The 19,484-nt window shown below is 37.7% G+C and overlaps 1 protein-coding gene across 2 annotated transcripts in view; it reads right to left on the reverse strand.

Annotated features, from left to right (window-relative positions):
• Positions 1 to 823: 823 nt before the first annotated feature.
• The window catches only part of PSMD1 (proteasome 26S subunit, non-ATPase 1), a 97,343-nt gene continuing 78,682 nt past the window's right edge, over positions 824 to 19,484 (reverse strand). For both annotated transcript variants that reach the window (XM_014836052.3, XM_014836054.3), the window contains exons 19-25: positions 18,736 to 18,838; positions 13,973 to 14,142; positions 12,145 to 12,237; positions 10,322 to 10,408; positions 9,591 to 9,737; positions 2,586 to 2,741; positions 824 to 1,035 (exon numbers count right to left, since the gene is read on the reverse strand). In XM_014836052.3, coding sequence (XP_014691538.1) covers positions 2,595 to 2,741; positions 9,591 to 9,737; positions 10,322 to 10,408; positions 12,145 to 12,237; positions 13,973 to 14,142; positions 18,736 to 18,838 — 747 coding nt within the window. In that variant the 3' untranslated portion in view covers positions 824 to 1,035; positions 2,586 to 2,594. The remainder of the gene's footprint in view (positions 1,036 to 2,585; positions 2,742 to 9,590; positions 9,738 to 10,321; positions 10,409 to 12,144; positions 12,238 to 13,972; positions 14,143 to 18,735; positions 18,839 to 19,484) is intronic.

Raw genomic sequence — 19,484 nt, forward strand, 5'->3', positions numbered from 1 at the left:
AAGTCTAAGAATCAAGGTTGGAGCAAAGAACCACTCATGTATAATGCGCAAACTACCTCTTCTTATTTTACATGATTGAAGACCAAAACATAGAAACCCCATAAACCCCCAAATCCGGCTCAGACTGCAGTCCCAGTAATTTAGAGATCCATTTCATATGTCAAGAACACCAGGAGGGGCAGTTGTCAGAATAACGACCCTGCCTGCTTATTTCAAAAGCCAAGCACCCAAGAAAGGCCTGATAATATAGAAATCAAAATTGTACTTGTCAAAATTCATCAAATTGTATAACTTCAAATTTCTGCATTTTATTGCATTTAAATTATACCTCAACTAAAAAAAAACATGAAAAAAAGGTAGAAAAGGAGAAAGAAAAAAAGGCACATTATCAGGTCCTGTGGCTAAAAGGAACTAAATAATTTATATCTATTGTCTGTAACAGGGTCAAAAGCAGGAAACAATAAGCAAAGCTTATTTAAAAAAAAAAAAGCTTCTGAGCTGCCTAAACAGACTGCATTTCCCTTGCATCATTACAGGGACTTCTTCAGTAAGTGATGGCCCCTACACCCTCAATCCCATTAAAAAAACTGCAGAGAATTCTTGGAGTGATGAACAAGGGTTGATACTTTTTCTTTCTTACTTTTTTCCATTATTTTTCAAATAAGCTATAAAAGAGTTAAACTTTTTCATTAACATGAGAGTCACGCACACTCATCCTAGCAAACAGGGATTTAGCTCTTTGCGTTTAGGCATTTCACGGTGGGGGGAAAGAGTACTGGATCCATTTATTTAAAATCTGGGTTGAAAAATAAACAGAAAGTCCTTGTTTATCTGGAGATTTTAATATATTTATTTGAAAACCAAGTTCTGTGAAAGAGCGCACTAAATAGTCATATATCTTCTCTTCAACCAAAGATGTGGAGACAAGGTTCTTCAGGTCAGCGCAGAGGCAATGATATATGCAGTGAATAGCAGGTCTCAGCATGAATTTCCAGTATGAACCTAAACAATCTTCTTCAGACAGGCAATGAGATCCTGGGCAAGGGGGAAGAAGGGGAAGCTAGGGTCATTCTTTATTTTAAGAACATTCTTCTTTTTTCTTCTACTAGCTGCTGAAGTCTAAAACTAGCCCCAAACCCTGCCTATGCAGTCCTAACATGCCAGTTTGTGCTAAGATAGATTATAGTTTTCAAATTCCTATTGGACTGAATATTTTATCCTTTTGAAAACTAAGAAGAATCCAATTTCCAACTAAAAACTTCTAAGCCAGGGGCCGGCCTGGTGGCGTAGTGGTTAAGTTCATGTACTCCACTTTAGCGGCCTGGGGTTCGCAGGTTTGGATCCTGGGCATGGACCTATACACTGCTCATCAAGACATTCTGTGGCAGCATCCCACATACAAAACAGAGGAAAACTGGGACAGGTGTTAGCCCAGGGACAGTTTTCCTCACCAAAAAACAAAGAATAACAACAACAAAAAAAACCCCACCACCACCACCACCAAAAACTTCTAAGCCACCTTGTAGTTACTGAACCAGGGGGTTTTCAATAAGGTACTGTGAAAGGTTGAAGGGGACTAATGTGAGCCAGTTCAGTTCTACATAGAGACTGAGTGCTTGTGGTATTAACACTGTCAAGTGCTTGTTCGGTAAAGCTTAGGAAACAATCAGAGGCTGAAAGATAATTTTCGAGAGTAAGTTTAGATTATAGGGAGGTTAGTATAAATCTCTCTCTAAGGTCCAAACTGTCTCCCAGAGGCTTGAATATATTCTATTAGTGGCGGGGGTTCTGCCTTAATATTTATCTGAGATTCTGTAAAAGCTTTCATTAATTGCTAGTCAGTGTGTAACACTCACACTCACGGTGCTGGATTTGCAACCTCACATTTAAATGTGTTTTTCTTTTGTCATAATGTAATAAATGATACTGTTCTTATTTTCTTTGAAGAGTAGAACAAATTCATATTTGTCTGACAATGAATTTGCACTCGGGTAGAATTAGAGAACCTTGACCATACAGTTTACATGCATCTTCAAATATGTGATGACCATTCAAAAAGAATGGGAGAAAGAAGAATGACAATTTCATGAAATTAGATGATTCTAATCTTTTACATCTAAAGACCTGCCTTCAACATTGTTAGAACACTGGCATAATAATAATCTTTTCAACTGGACAAAGCTTTGTGTTATAGTCTAACTGACCGCAAAGTACCTATAAGTACTGTGTCTTACACACATTAGGTGTTTAAAAGCATTACTGAATGAATTAATGTTAAGTACCAAAAGTGTTGGCAAAGGAAAGGGAGGGAGAGAAGAATCAGCAAGAAGTCTAGACCTGCGCTACTCAAAGTGTGATCTACAAACTATAACTGATCCACAACAGGGAGCTTAAACCAAAATGTAAATCCACTGCATTAGTGAGCAAACTTGTCGGTTCAGCTGACTTTTTTGGAGAGGGTAGCAAGGTTTTTCAATGTAAGGAGCATTGTGTAGATTTACATTCTGGAGCAAGCTCTGCATAAAACATCGGTGAAGTACTGACAAAGAGATTTCCCTTGATACACAATTTTGATCCACACACACCTCTGGTCCTTAATCATCAATATACTCAAATGGTTCTGGGGGTTCTGGCTCTTGTTCCTCCTCCTCAATTTTCGGGCCATGGGCTGCCACGGGTTCCACCAGCTCTTCAATGTCTTCACTGGTATCCTTCAGAATGATGATGCCTCCAATGGAGAGCTGTAAACACAGAGCAAGGAATGAAGAAGCACAAGCTCCACTCATATTTGCAGACTGCTCCAGAATCCAGAGTGCATATTGTTAAATGACACCTTAAGACTACCTAATGATCTGGAAGTGAAGAACTGGGACAGAACAACACTTTACCAGATGTCAGGAAACCTGGGCATTTGTGCCTGTGTGATACTACACTGGTCACCTAACCACAGTGTTCAACTGTAAGAAGGGGCTACTAAGATCATCTGATCTATTCCTTCAGGTTAGTCTGAGGACTGAATGAGGAAAAGAACGTTAATGTGCGTTACAAAGGATAAAGAGAACTGTGATCTATAAGGAGTATTTGCAAACTTAACCCAGTGGCTCTGGATGGTAGAACATGTGGTTCTGTTCCATCTGGATGATGCATCCCAATTTAGGAATAGCTATTTCCCAGTACTAGCCTCAGTGTGATTGCAGGGAGAATGTTTACTGTCCAAATATGGTATTTTAATGCCTTGCTACTCAACACGTGGTCCTGGACCAGTAGCATCATTATCATCTGGGAGCTTGTTAGAAATGCAGAAAACTTGGCCCTCCCTAGATCTACAGAATCTGCATTTTAACAAGATCCCCAGGTCATTTGTATGCACATTAAGGTTTGAGAAGCAGACTAGTCTAACAGATACTTTTATCTGTGAGAAAACCATCATTTTAGACACAAAAGACAACCTACAAATGAAAAGCCAATTTTTCTCCAGCAATTTCAGAATGACAGAGAGGATAACAAATATCACAGATATCTGAGTGTTTTCCACTTTAATCTACAAATCCTTGTGATGCAAGACAATGAAGAAAGAGATGAGAAACAAAAAGGAAGGAGAGTGTAGAAGCAATTCTATTAAGCCTTTTCCCAAACATATTAGCAGAAGGTAAATTGAAACACCAAACTGTTCACCCATCTCTGGTGTGCTAATCTTATTCTATTTGCTTGCCTGTGTCAAAGGAAATGGAAAGCTGCTCTCTATAATTAAATCAGTCAACAGTGGCAGGGCACATCTGGAAAAAACATATTTCTACCAAAGCACATTACTGGGAAAGAAAAGAAGCCCAAGTACATTAGTCAAATGATTCACATATGTACAAGCACCCCTGCACTTCAACCTAATCTGATTTTTCATCATCAGAACTCTGCCCTGCCATTCTGTAAAACTGGTGTGCCTTCATGAATTTCTAAACTATTTCCCTTCTCTCAACACATACATATTCCTACATATTCATCTATCACTCTTTCCCTTAAAAAGTCTGTTTTTCTTGAAGAGGAGCCATTTTACGAATGGACTGCCTTTAGTGCCAATATTCACCCAAGAACAATCAGAGTACATAGCCACTACCCTAATCCTCCATGGTCTAAAAGTTTACTCAACCTTCTAAAGGACCAAATGGAAAAGGATCTTCTACCAAACAGAAAAAAACACCCACGTTTACAAAAAGACCTCCTATATTTTGGAAACATATGGCTCTAGGCTATAACTCTTCTATTTCAGGCTTAACTAGAATGAAATAACCCAACTCAAATCCTGCAATATAATCAACATGGCTTGGGCTTATTAATGCCTTATATGTTAGTGAGAAATTTCACACTCTCCCAGCAGAGAATAAGATACATGACATTCTGTTTCCTGAGAAGGCTAGTGACAACTGAAGATATAAGCAGTGGGACACTTGCTGTTGCCACAATCTCTTGAAGACATCTTTTAAGATGGATAGGAAGCAGAGTAGGAATGCTATCCATTTTCAAAACTATAGGTGCCTCTTTCAAATGCGGTGTCTGAGGAAGGTTCTGATGACCTTGCCATTGAGGGTACAGAAGTGAGTCAGGGGGCATCCTTTTCTTCACTACACACACACAGAGCCAGTCTTTTCTTTTCTTTCTTTCTTTTTTTAATTGAGATATAAATCACATAACATAAATTAACTCTTTTAAAGTATACAACTCAGTGGTTTTTAGTATATTCACATAGTTGTACAACCACCTCCACTATCTCATTTAAGAGCATATTCATCAATCTAACAGAAACCCTGCACTCATTAGCAGTCACCCTCTATTTTTCCCTCCCCTCAGCCCGTGACAACCACTAATGTAACTCCTGTCTCTATGGATTTGCCTGTTCTGGACATTTCATATAAATAGAATCATACAATATGCGGCCTTTCGAGTCTGGCTTTTTTCACTTAGCATAATGTTTTCCAGGTTCTCACATGTTGTAGCATGTATCAGTACAAACATCACATTTTGTTTATCCAATCACCAGCAGATGGACATTTAAGTTGTTTCTACTTTTTGACTATTATGTATAAAGCTGATATGAACATCAGCTGGATCAATTTCTGTTTTATCCATTTGATCAATCTCTGCCATTTAATTGGACTGTTTAATCCATTTACATCTGATGTAAGTACTGGTAAGGTAGGATTTACTCTTGACATTTTGCTATTTGTTTTCTTATGTTTTATATATTTTTGTTCTTCTATTCTTCCACTGCTGGCTTCTTTGGTATTAAATAGATATTTTCCAGTGTACTACTTTAATTCTCTTGTTGATTTTTTTAGTTTATATATATTTTTAAGCTTTAGCATTTCCTTTTTACAAATTAAAAGTTTTAATTTTTAATTTTTAAAATTTTTTTTTTTTGAGGAAGATTAGCCCTGAGCTTGTTAACATCAGCTGCCAATCCTCCTCTTTTTGCTGAGGAAGACTGGCCCTGAGCTAACATCCATGCCCATCTTCCTCTACTTTACATGTGGGATACCTACCACAGCATGACGTGCCAAGCGGTGCCATGTCTGCACCTGGGATCCGAACCATCGAACCCCCGGCCGCCGAAGTGGAACGTGTGCACTCAACCGCTATGTCACTGGGCCGGCCTTGAGAGTTTTTAATTATAAACACTGGTTTATAACATTATATAAACTTCATGTATGCATCACTGTATTTTGACTTCTGTGTACACTACATTGCATTTACCACCAAAAGTGTGGACTCCATCTGTCACCATTCTAATGGTTCCCCTTTACCCCTTTCACCTTCTCCCAATCCCCTACTTTTAGTCTATTTTTTGAGTTATTTTCTCAGTGATTACTTTTGAGGTTACAATTAACATTTTAATTTGAAAAATGGCAACTTAATTTCAATAGTGTACAATAACTTCACTGCAATTTAGCTGTATTTCCCCAGTACTTCCTGTTGTTACTGTGTTACGAACCGAATGTGTCTCCCCAAAATGCATGCTGAAATCCTAACCCCCAAAGTGATAGTATTAGGAGGTGGGCCTTTAGGAGGCAATTAGGTCATGAGGGTGAAGCCCTCGTGAATGGAATTAGTGCCCTTTATATAAGAAGAGACAAGAAGAGAGCTTGCCTTCCCTCTCTCTGCTCTCTGCCATATGAGGATACAAGAAGAGGGCTGTCTCTAAGCTAGGATGAGGGCCTTTACCAGGAACTCAATTATGCCGACACCCTGATCTTGGACTTCTTGTCTCCAGAACTGTGAAAAATAAATGTTTGTTGTTTAAGCCATCCCTTAAATGGTAGATGGCAATTTGTTACAGCAGCCAGGAGTAAGACATATTGTAATATAAATTATATTTTTGTATAGTGTATACACATCAACACCAATTTATGATTGCTGTATACAGCTATGTTTTAAACTAAATAGGAGAAAAAAGAGTTACAAACAAAAACACATCTACACTATCTTTTCTATTTACCTACGCAGTTACATTTACCAGTGCTCTTTATTTTTTCTTGTGGATTCAAGCTACTGTCTAGTGTCCTTTCATTTCAGCCTGAAGGGTTCACTTTAGCAATTCTTGTATGGCAGGTTGGCTAGTGACAATTCTCTTAGTTTTTATCTGGGGATGTCTTAATTTCACCTTCATTTTGGAAAGACAGTTTTGCTGGATATAGAAATCTTGGTTGAAAGTCTTTTCTTTCTGCACTTTGAATCTGTCATCCTATTGCCTTCTAGTCTCCATAGTTTCTGATGACAAATAAGCTGTTAACATCATTGAGGATACTGTTACATGATGAGTTGCTTCTCTCGCTGCTTTCAAGATTCCCTCTTTGTCTTTCAATAGTTAATTATGCTGTGTTTAGAAATGGATCTCTTTGAGTTTATCATACTTGGATTCACTGAGGATCCTGGATATGTAGATTAACATTATTTACCAAATTTGGAAAGTTTTTAGACATTATTTGATCAAATATTCTTCTATCCCTCTCTCTCTTTGGGACTCCCATTATCCCATTCTGTGTATATTGGTATGCTTGACAGCGTTCTACAGTCTCTGAGGCTCCATTTTTCTTCATCTTTTTTTTTTTTCTGGTTGTTCCTCAATTGACCTATCTTCAAGTTTTTTCAAGACTGCTTGAATCAGCTGCTGAGTTCCTCTAGCAAATTATTCATTTCAGTTATTGTATTTTTCAACTCCAGAATATTTAATTATTTTTTATAATTTCTATCTCTTTACTGATATGATTTATGGAGACATCATTCTCATACTTTCTTTTTAGTTCTTTAGACATAGTTCCTTTAGTTCTGTGAACATATTTTAAATAGCTGATTTAGTCTGTCTGTTAAGCCCAACATCTAGGCTTCCTCAGAGACAGTTTCTATTAATTACTTTTTTCCCTGTGACTGGGCCATTTTTTATTTCTTTGTATGTCTTGTAATTTTTTGTTGAAAACTGGACATTTAAATAATATAACACAGCCACTCTGGAAATCAGATTCTCCCTACTTCCCAGGGTTTGTTATTGTTGTTTATTCTGTAACTCTTCTGAACTACTTCTATAAAGTCTGTATTTTCTGTCATATGTGACCTCTGCAGTTAATGACTGGACAGGGATTTCCCTCAATACCCAGAACCAGTAAGTATCCCAGTGTTCCCTGAGGGGCTGTGTGTGTGTGTTGGGGCACACCTTCAACAGTCAGCCAGGCAGCTGGTAACTCTTCCCTAGCCTTCACTTCTTGCTTGCACAGAGGCAGTCTTTTGACTCACAGATGAACAACTGTTACAGCTTCCTCTGACTTATTTTAAGTGAAGGCTTAACAGTCATTTAACTTCCAACTGAGGCATACCAATTGCCTCACATGGCCTCACGACATCAAGCATATACTTTGTTGTCTTCAGTTCTTCATAATTGTCAAAAACAATGGGTATCTTGTATGCTTAAAGTATTTACTAGTTGTGGACTACTACATCCATTCTGGACATATTCCCACTTCAACCGGCAAGAGCAGTTTGCAGATGCTGTTAGAATGCATTCTCTGTGAGATTGGCCCGGTGGTGTAGTGCTTAAGTTCACGCGCTCTGCTTCAGCAGCCTGGGGTTTGCAGGTTCAGATCCTGGGCGCAGACCTAGCACCGCTTGTCAAGCCACGCTGTAGCAGCATCTCACATGAAATGGGGTAAGACTGGCACAGGTGTTAGCTTAGTGACAATCTTCCTCAAGCAAAAACAGGAAGATTGGTAACAGATGTTAGCTCAGGGTCAATCTTCCTCACCAAAAAAACAGAAGAAGAAAGAATACATTCTCTGTAAACATGCCACTGGAACAGACTGGGTTGCAGATTAGACAGTGACTACATTTGAGGTGTCCACTCGTGGTTCTATTAATTCATTTATTCAACACTACACACCAAATAGTGTTAGGTTCTAGTAATGCAAGCTTAACAGAAGGTGGGAGATCTTTAAGATATTCCCTCCTTCCTGGACTAATCGCCTGCTACCTACAGATGTCTGGTGACCAAGCAATATTTATTGAGGATTTACCACATGCTAGACAGTGTTTTACATATGACAACCTATTTAATCTTTACAATATGCCTAGGAGGTAGATAGTATCACCATCCCAATTTTACAGGTGGGAAAACTGAAACATGAAGAGGTTAAATGACTTGTCTTAGTCACACAGCTAAGAAATGGCAGAGCTGGAATATAAACTTAGTTCTGCCCAATTCCAGCTCTTCACCACTAAATACAGCTATCTTCCATCCCTCGGCCTTGTCTCTTCTAGCTGATAATGTAGTCAGGTAAGACTTTGGCTCACAATTGGTAGGTGAGAGTTGCCTAGCACTCACCACCATCAGAAATCATCTTCAAGTTGATGAGAATGGGTTTACTTTTCTATAAGGATCTAGAAATCTTGTCTATGACATTTTAGACAGGCCCAACATGGACATATTAAATGTGTCTATTAATGACTCTCTAGTTTTCTAGATAGAAGAACCTAGAAAATAGAAACATTATCATGTTCAAATTTCTGATCAGCATTTGTTTCTAACATGAAACATTCTGCCTTAGAATAAATTAAACGGCATGAGGATCTTTTTCTAAGTGTAAAATTCAATGCTCTAAGTGCTTGTGTATTAACTGTACTACCTTGTTCAATTGTTGCTACATTCCTATGAGTTAGGGATAATAACTCTTATCTTACAGTAGAGGAAATTGAGGCAGACAGAGGTTTAATACCTGACCCAAGTTCATATAGGCTGTAAGTGGTAGAATCAAGATTCAAACTCAGGAAGTCTGGCTCCAGAGTTTATGCTCCTAATCACTGTGCTGTACTGGGAACTTCGATAGCATAAGCCTCTAGTAGATGAAGGATGTTTGCAGGGTTACACAAAGAAAAGGGAAGCTCTCTCAAATCTACAGGGAGTGGAAAGGAATGTTCTCTCTTTTGCTAAGAGATTTATTAGTACTAGAGAACCTTCTCCAATGCTTTGGAGATTTATCCTTCTCTACCAATATTCCATTGTCCTACGGATTAATATCCCACTGACATATAGCTAAGGGCCATCAGTAACTTACTGGTTTGAAAGGCTGGTATCTACAGGTCTCCGGCATGGTCAGGACCTTAAGCTGAGCAGGCATAACTCGGGCTGGGTTATCCAGTAACTGGAAGTTTGGCTCAGGTTCTTTTTTCTTCTCTTTTTCTTCCTTTTTCTCTGCCTCATCCTAGAAAATATTAAAAAAAATAACACAATAGTGGTTCACTTCTGTTCCACATCACTAAATAATGTTTGATAAATTTACTGAGCAACTATTAGGTGCAAAAGGTAGTTAGGATTAGACACAACGGAAGTACAACTAAAGTGACCACAGACTCAGAGGAGGGAGAGGGTAACTCCGCTTGGAGGTGAGAATGGTATTATACTTGGTTTTGAAGGATGAGAAGGTTCTTCTACCAGCAGAGATCAGAAAATAAGGGTCTATTTAAATAAATAATATTCCCTTTGCCTGAAAGTGCCTTTCTTTCTCCTATCATTTCATTGTCTGCTGAAAATCCTACTCTGCCCTTTAAAACCCATTTTAGTTATTTCCTCCAAGAACTCGATCCTGATTTATACTCTTATATTCTTCCCATGAATGAAGAGAATTTCTAAAGTCTCTTCCAGTTAAAATTACATGCATTTCTATGCTTGGAACAGGATGATTATGTAAAGGAAGACAAGAGCAAGGTATAATGTCCAACTAAGGAAAGATCTGGACCAAGACAGAGATAGATACATCAACCCGTATGACTACCAAGTTATACCTACCACTTCCATTTTCTCCTCCTCCTTTTTTTCTTTTTCTTTTTCCTTCTTTTTAGCCTTGGCAGTAATAGATAACACAGCAGTGGAAACCTAGAAGAAATGAACAGGGTAAACTGTCGTAATCCTTTTCCTATAAACAAACGTACAAGCCCAAAGAGAAGACAGTCCTACAATACTATTTTGTTTCCTGGCAGTAAGACTCATAAAGAACAAAATAATCAGGGAATAAAAGGGAAAAGCAAGGAGGACATTTATGCACATAATTTACGACTATGGTCATCAGGTGAATCTTTAGTTCCTGGGGTCTCATGTCCAATACTCTAATTTTTTTGATCTGTAGCCTATCTTACATGTGGATTTGCTATCACGAGCTTGTGAGATAGAGATGTGGGTGCCACATGCTTTTTCACTTTATAGGGAAAGCATTGGAAAACATAAACATTTCCTCCAAACCTGCTTGTAAAGATATTCTCACCAGACTAGATGCCCTACAATGGTAATACACAGTGGGTGAGTGGTTAGCCTGGAATTATCCTCCTTGATGGGTCTCACTGAAATCAAAGGTGAAACAGGGAGTTTGAAAGGCCAGGCAGTGTTGGTGTAAAGCTGACCTTGTTTCAGACCCAAGTGGGGGGCGGTCTGCAACACAGCTGATGAAACAAGATGATGTTGTCAAAGGATATTCCTTACTCATCACTCTTGAATTTGGTTAATTATATAAGTATCCTTATTTACACACAAAATTTACAGCAAATAATCAACAAGTGGCTAATACAGAACATTATCCTAAGAGAAAGATCCATTTCCCTAAACATAAGGTATCATAAAGGATAGTTTTACTGAGAAAATTTCCCAGGCAGGTGTAGTTCTCTTAATTCACCACAGGTTGATTTAACACATAATGAGTGTCCTCATATACTGTTGGTAGAAGTATAAATTGGTTATATCCATTCTGAAAGGAAATTTAGTTAATACCTATGAAAATAAGTAACATACAATTTTTTTTGTTTTGTTTTGTTTTTTCCAAGGAAGATTAGCCCTGAGCTAACATCTGCCAATCCTCCTCTTTTTGCTGAGGAAGACTGGCCCTGAGCTAATATCCGTGCCCATCTTCCTCTACTTTATATGTGGGACGCCTACCACAGCATGGCTTGCCCCACAATGCCACGTCCGCACCCGGGATCTACTGGTAAACCCCGGGCCACGGAAGCGGAACGTGAACACTTAACCGCTGCGCCACCGGGCCGGCCCCCATTATTTTTGATCAAGCAATTCCTCATCTAAGATCCTAACCTATAGATATACTTGTACAAGTGCATGAATATACATGTATAAAGATTCTTATTCCAGTCTCATTTGTAACAGTGACAAATTACAAATAACCTTAAATGTCCGTCAGACAAGGAACTGGTATGATAAATAATGGTATATATATATATATAAAGAGATTGCTCTGCAGCTGTGGAAAAAATGAGATCCATATACATTGGAAATTTTAAAGATAAATTGTTAAAGTGAAAACAATAAGATGTAGAATAGTATGCAGAAAATAATTCTATGTGCAGTATAAAAAGTATTGATATGTGCAGAGAAAACATTTGGAGGGATTCACAAACTGTGATTCTTGCAACATGGGACATAGATAACCAGGAGAGAAAAAGGGCTTTTACTTTATATCCTTTATAATGTTAGATTTTACCATGACAAGTATTACTTTTAAAATACCTAATTTAAAATGTAAAAATACTTAAAATAAACCCAAGTAACACACTAAGCAGCTTCCATATATATAAGTATAGTGCCACTCAAAGGAATGAAGAACCTACCTTTTCCTTTTCCTTTTCTTTTGGTACTTCCAGGGGGGCAGGATATGCAAATGTGGATGGTTTACAGTTTGATTTATACTGAACTTTCGGCATCTGAAGAAATAAAAGAATTTTTTCCCTTTCTATTAAAATAATCAAAATCAAGATTTAAGTATTCTATGCTCTTAACAAGCACACGGATGCAACGGGATGCCAGAAGTTTCAATCCACACTAAATATTCAATTGCAGTGCTATTCAATTGTTATCACTCCTCCCTTAAAGGCTTCTGTCTTCTTTCAATAATTAGTTTTGAGGTGCTTTACAGAACTACCTGCAGTTCCTTATACTTTCCTGAAGTTCTGTGCCTTTGTGTATCCCTTTATCTCATCTTTACTGACCATGCACCCCACTTCTTTAGTTTAGGTCCCACTCATGGTGTGAACATCAGATCAACTGTTACCTCCTTTGTAAAGTATGATCTGATTATCTAGCCTGCACACCTAACGTCCCCTCCTTGTACCACACTAACAACCTACGTAAGTCTGCATACAGTTTCTACACCATATAATCACACCTTACAGGAGTCTAACATAAAGCCTAACGGAAAAGTCAGCTTCACATTACATATTGACCAGGTTTAAAGTTCTAGTCTGAATTTTTCTCTATTTACCCAATTTGCATTGATAGAGAATGGTAATAAACATCATATTTACTAGCATAAGTAATCTTGTCTTTTCCATCCCACTTCCATTGTAAAGAATGGAAATAGAGATCATAAAATTGTGTGCCAGAGGAAAAAGTCCCTAAAGATTATACAAGATGTTTAACTACAATGTTAAAGGTTAGGGATTGGAAAACCAAAAGATTCTTGTTTCAGAGCTAAAACTGCTAGATATTTACAAATGTGAGTAGTTTAATACTGAAACACCTGAAGGATAACTGGCTGTACAGCTATACTGAAAAAAATCAACTCAATGAAATAATCTTTATCAGCCATTATTTTGGCCTAAAAATTTTCCACTCTGAAAATTTAATAGAACATTTTAACGACAGTGATGATGAGATGTAAGAGTTATTTAAAGGTCAAAAGGACTCTGAGAGGATGGAAGAACAAGAAGGTAAACCATCAGGCCACAGGACTAAGAAAGAGCTAAGCAGAAACTCCATTAAAAAAAAGAGGCTGGTGTGATGACAGGGGATGTATCACCTTAAGTCTCTGACCTAAGTGCCTAGTTTCTTTCTGTCAGATTCCCTGGCTCCTCACTACTGGTCTTGTTTTCTGCCACCACCAAAGAGACAACTTCCTATTTTGTTTTTCCCTTTAGTAATAATCCTTTCTTCCTTCAAATGCTCTAGCATCGTAACTCTGACATATGTCCCTGTCTCAAACCTTCATTCCTTACTAAGATTTAGTTTAGGTCCTCTTTCTTCCTTGTCTAGATTATTGTAATAGCATTGTAATGGATTTCCACTGATATGAGAATGATGTTTCTAGAATACAAAGTTCATCACGTCATTTATCTACATGAAGTCCTTCAACAGCTCCCACAGACCTTCGGTATTACATAAAATCCATCAGTTAGCTATAAAGCCTTTTCATATTTTTATATTTTGCCCCCTCTCTCACCATTCCCTCTCAATTGATTTACCCAAGGTTACATAGTTAGTAATGAGATTTGATTTTCAAAACTCCCAACACACTCCAATCAACAAGGTAAAGACTCACTTTGAAGGGGAAACACTTTATTGATGAGATGTCAACTTACCTTTAAAATTTCATGAAAATCTTTGTCAGTGGGTGGTGAACTATACACTATACACTATAAAACCAATATCTCAAAAACATACCTTTAAGTCCTTGTTAAGACCAATGACACAGGTAGGGGTATAAGCCAACGACAGGAAATGTGAAAGAGGAAACCAGAACCAGAACTGGGTAAAGACAAGGACGCCAACCACAGAAGGCATATGGGTGTGCCCAGTCCTCGACTGCAAGGAGATTGTGACATTATGACCACCTGTGGAAAAAGAGAGAAACCATGAACATGAAGCCAGTAGGGCAATGATAAAGATTTCTAAGTACTGCACTAGGGAAGCATTTGGTGATTATTTTAAGAATACAGTTCATAAAATCGAATATGTAGTTGCTGGAATTAGTTAGCCAGCGAGCTCTCTAGGGTCTTCAAAACTGGAAGTGCTGTACTTTAACTGGACTCAGGGTAAATCTGGATCTTCTTTCTATATAGCCAAGCATTTTTCAAAAACTAAGCCTGAAGGATATCAAAGCTGTATGCTAAATTAAATATTAATCTATATTATACATTGGTTTTTAATGTGCTAATAAAAAGCAAAATTTTAGTGCACATCACATTTTCAAACAGTGGGGACTGAAGCAAACTGGAAAGTTCATGTCCTATTTAAGGAGTACATGTTACTAGAGATGCAGGTCCAGGGTCACTAGGCAATTTTGTTTTTAAAAGTAGACCCAAATCTGGATTTTGTCCAAAATTTTGCAAACTTTGCTAGGCAGGCAAAACAAAACAGGTGTTAAGTCACATGTGGCCCATGGGCTGCTGTGTTGTAGCCTCTGGTCTATCTGGTAACAGTGTTAGTGCTAGACCCTAGAACTTCAAGACGCAAACCTTTTAGTTTACATAATATAGTCTATAAAAATGGGACTTGTCTATATCTGGTCACCACCCTAATCTGAATTCCAATTCTGGATCCTTGCTTGCTCAAATCTCCCTTCTCTTAATCTCAGTATCACCTTCACCTCACAGATACCTTCATGTTTTGCTTGAAGTCAGGAAGTGAGTACTAACTTTACTAAATCAAAAAGCATTTAAATTTTTCATAAGAATCAAGGTTCTACTGTTCAATCAAATACTCTAGATTTTCTTAATACTCCACTAGAGATTTTATCTGGAAAAAAAATCAGGTATATTTAAGTTTTGTTTTTCCAACAGTAATGAGTTATATACATTTATTGTCTGCTTATCCTCTTCCCTATTCTAACCCTCACATTCATTGAATGCTTACTATATATGGAGAATTTTGAACAAAATACTGAAAAAGATCCCAAAGAGCCTCCAGTCTAGTGGAGAAGACAGACAACGAGATAATTAAAATGAGGCATAAAAATATTATGCTAGATATAAACCTGGGTGCTAGTGGGGACATACAGCTAAGCATGGTACCTAAGCCAGGGTGGGGGCTGGGTAGGACAGAAGAAGAGGGGGACAGGCTTCCCAGAGAATGTGATGTTTGATCTCAGTTTCAAAGCTGAATTTCCTTTTATTTCAATAAAACCTATCTTCTTCAGACTTAGAAACTAAACTAGCCTTTTATTCTAATAGTGTGAGATTTAACATAAAAAAGGGAGAGTTTATCTTATTGAGAGTGCTTACAGTTTTACAAACTTCAGTCCTAAACTTTCTTAATCTTCAGCTCTTCTCCCTGTAGTTGCCCTCTCCAGATCTTCTCTACGACCACTAACTTCTCAGAGATAGACTGCAGGACTATACATTGCTCTAATGCAGCTGCAGCACAGTTTTGTAGGAGGACAGGATACTAACATAGTGAAAAGGGGTACAAGAATAATTTTATGTTCACAATAGTGAGCACGACAGTACAGAAGTTTTATGTACTAAATAACACTAAAATACCGAATGCCAAAATCATTATAAAGAGAAATGGAAAGAAGCATCAAAACTTCATGGGCCCATGACAAATCAGACAGACACAAAAAAAGAGGTGGCAGGGGAGGGGGCTGAAAGAGCAAGGAAGAAGGAGAAAACAGAGAGAAGATTTCTAGTAAAGATGGCAGAATAAAGCTGAAACACAGAATTATCAGCCCCTAATTCTTTTTTTTTTTTTTTATTAATGTTATGATAGACTGCAACCTTGTGAGATTTCAGTTGTACGTTATTGTTAGTCATGTTGTGGGTACACCACTTCCCCCTTTGTGCCCTGCCCCCACCCCCCCTTTTCCCTGGTAACCACTGATCAGAACTCCTTGTCAATATATTAACTTCCACCTATGAGTGGAGTCATATAGAGTTCATCTTTCTCTGACTGGCTTATTTCGCTTAACATAATACCCTCGAGGTCCATCCACGTTGCTGCGAATGGGCCAATTTTGTCTTTTTTTATGGCTGAGTAGTATTCCATTGTGTATATATACCACATCTTCTTTATCCAATCATCAGTTTCTGGGCATGTAGGTTGGTTCCACCTCTTGGCTATTGTAAATAATGCTGCAATGAACATAGGGGTGCAAGGGACTCTTGGGATTTCTGATTTCAGGTTCTTATGATAGATACCCAGTAATGGGATGGCTGGGTCATAGGGTATTTCTATTTTTAACTTTTTGAGAAATCTCCATACTGTTTTCCATAGTGGCTGTACCAGTTTGCATTCCCACCAACAGTGTATGAGGGTTCCTTTTTCTCCACAACCTCTCCAACATTTGTCGCTCTCGGTTTTGGATGTTTTTGCCAATCTAACGGGTGTAAGGTGATATCTTAGTGTAGTTTTGATTTGCATTTCCCTGATGATTAGCAATGGTGAACATCTTTTCATGTGTCTATTGGCCATATTTGTATCTTCTTTTGAGAAATGTCTGTTCATGTCCTCTGCCCATTTTTGGATCGGGTTGTTTGTTTTTTTGTTGTTAAGCAGTGTGAGTTCTTTGTATATTATGGAGATTAACCCTTTGTCGGATAAGTGGCTTGTAAATATTTTTTCCCAATTAGTGAGCTGTTTTTTTGTTTCAATCCTGTTTTCCCTTGCCTTGAAGAAGCTCTTTAGTCTGACGAAGTCCCATTTGTTTATTCTTTCTATTGTTTCCCTCAACTGAGGAGTTATAGTGTCCGAAAAGATTCTTTTGAAACTGATGTCAAAGAGTGTACTGCCTATATTCTCTTCTAGACGACTTATTATTTCAGGCCTAATCTTTAGGTCTTTGATCCATTTTGAGTTTATTTTGGTGTGTGGTGAAAAAGAATGGTCAATTTTCAATCTTTTTCTTTTTTTTTTTTTAAGATTTTATTTTTCCTTTTTCTCCCCAAGCCCCCCGGTACGTAGTTGTGTATTTTTAGTTGTGAGTCCCTCTAGTTGCGGCATGTGGGACCCTCCTCAGCATGGCTTGACAAGCGGTGCCATGTCTGCGCCCGGGATCCGAACTAGTGAAACCCTGGGCTGCTGAAGTGGAGCACACGAACTTAACCACTCGGTTACGAGGCCAGTCCCTAACCCCCCCTAATTCTTAACAAATAACTCTAATATAGTAAAAACCAGCAAAAAACTGTAGTGGTACCAAATAAACAAGTAAAGAGTTGTAGTTTAAAACCACAAACTTCAGAAAGTGGCAGCTAAAATAAAAAAGATTATGGAGTAGTAAAATATTACTCCTAAATCCTATTTAAAAACTTATTAACAAAAGTAGCCAACGTGTAAGGCTACATCTATATGATTCCAACTACATAACACTCCAGAAAAAAAAAAAACTAAAGCTATGGAGAAAGTCAAAAGATCAATGGTTGCCAAGAGATTGTCAGAGCAAGAGAAGGATGAAAAGGTAAAGCACAGAGGATTTTTAGGGCAGGGAAACTGTATAACATTGTAATGATGGATACATGTCATCATGCATTTGTCAAAACACAGAGAGTGAACCCAAATGTAAACTGGAGACTGATTAAAATCCAGCCAATTAAGTATCAAGTCTTAGTATAGATACCCAGGAAAAAGAAGTAGCAATAAAAGATATGGTAGTGAACACTGAACCCATTTAAATATGGAACTAAACTGTGAGAATTATGATTTCACAAGAGAATGTAAATATTATAAAACACGACAATGTGAACATAATACAAAAATATTGGAAAAATGGTAAAGAATGAGAAGGGAGAAACTATGGCATGTCAATGTCTGTATTGTTTATACATGGGAGAGAATCAATGCCATGGAGAACTGAAATGTTTACTTTACCCAAAGTATCCATGGAGTATTTTCCCTATTTATATACTGCTCTAAGGAACTGTCTTTAAATTAAAAAGAGAAAAATAAATTGTACTTTAACACTAAAAACTTAAGCAGCAAACTCTCAACTTCTTGGAAAATTAAAACAAACAAAAACACCCCCAGTGACAAATGAACTAAAAGAGAGAAGGATTTTTTCCTTAAAAATTTTCCAATGTCAACTTGTTTAAAACTGATATATACTAAGAAAATTAAAGAAAAAAAAATTAGCCAACACTCACTGAACACTTTACTAAGTGACAGGCACTGCTCTAATTGTTTTACATGTATTTTTAACCCTCCCAACACTACAAGGTAGACTTTACAAGACAGAAAGACAACATTAAGAGGGGTCAATTACTTCTCAAGATTATATACCTAGTGTTGTGAAAGGACTGGGATTCGAACCCTAACAGTCTGTACTCTTAACAACTCTACTAAATTATTTCTATGCATTACAGGCTCCAAATTTCCTCCAGGAATAATTTGCCCCAGACTCAAGTTCTATTACGTCATATAGTTAGAGCAGACAGTCAATTCATTAGATTTAGTTTAAACAAATTAATAAATCTGAAAGACTTAAAAACATTTACCTGCATCTAGTATGCCCTGGGCCAGTATAGCGCCAAACTTGGCCATGACATCATCATGTTTATCATTGATGACTTTGGAATACAGCTGTCTGAACTGATTCACCTGAAGGAACAAGAAAAAGAATTACAGTCTAATTCTATTCGTTTGCTGTGTCATTTTAGAACAGGGAATAGATTGCTCAAATGGTAATGAAACTAGAGTTCTGAATTTCAAAACATGCAAAAAGAGAGGGATATGGACCAGATTTGAAGGCAAAACAGCTCCATGGTTGAAATCATGGGTGTTTATGCCTTTTTCTGGTGTGGGAGCCCAGTTCTGTTTTCAAGCCTCATCCCACAGTGGATGATTCAGACTCAAGGGAATGTGCATGTGAGAGTGCACTGCACCACTGTTAGTCAGCAGGCTTACGCAGTTCCAGTGAACACTGAGGCTTTCATCGCACTGTGAATCCCAGCGGTTCTGCTTTCCGTCAACCTTACAGATTTCCTAACAGGCACAGTCCTTCATTTTCACCTTAAAGTAAACTACCCTTCACTGAAGTTGTGTGAGGTATATTTTGGACTAACTGTATTCACATATACAGTAAAGATTTTCATTATGTATACACATTAATTTTTTGAGAACATGTCACAATAATTACTCTTAAAAATGAAAACACCAAAATGGAACATGTTCTAACTCATGCAGGGTAGGATTACTGGTAATTTTTGTTTGCTTCTTTATTCTCTTCTGCATTTTCTAAAATTTA

The sequence above is a fragment of the Equus asinus genome, chromosome 19, assembly GCF_041296235.1.
Source record: "Equus asinus isolate D_3611 breed Donkey chromosome 19, EquAss-T2T_v2, whole genome shotgun sequence".
Classification (NCBI taxonomy): Eukaryota; Metazoa; Chordata; class Mammalia; order Perissodactyla; family Equidae; genus Equus; species Equus asinus.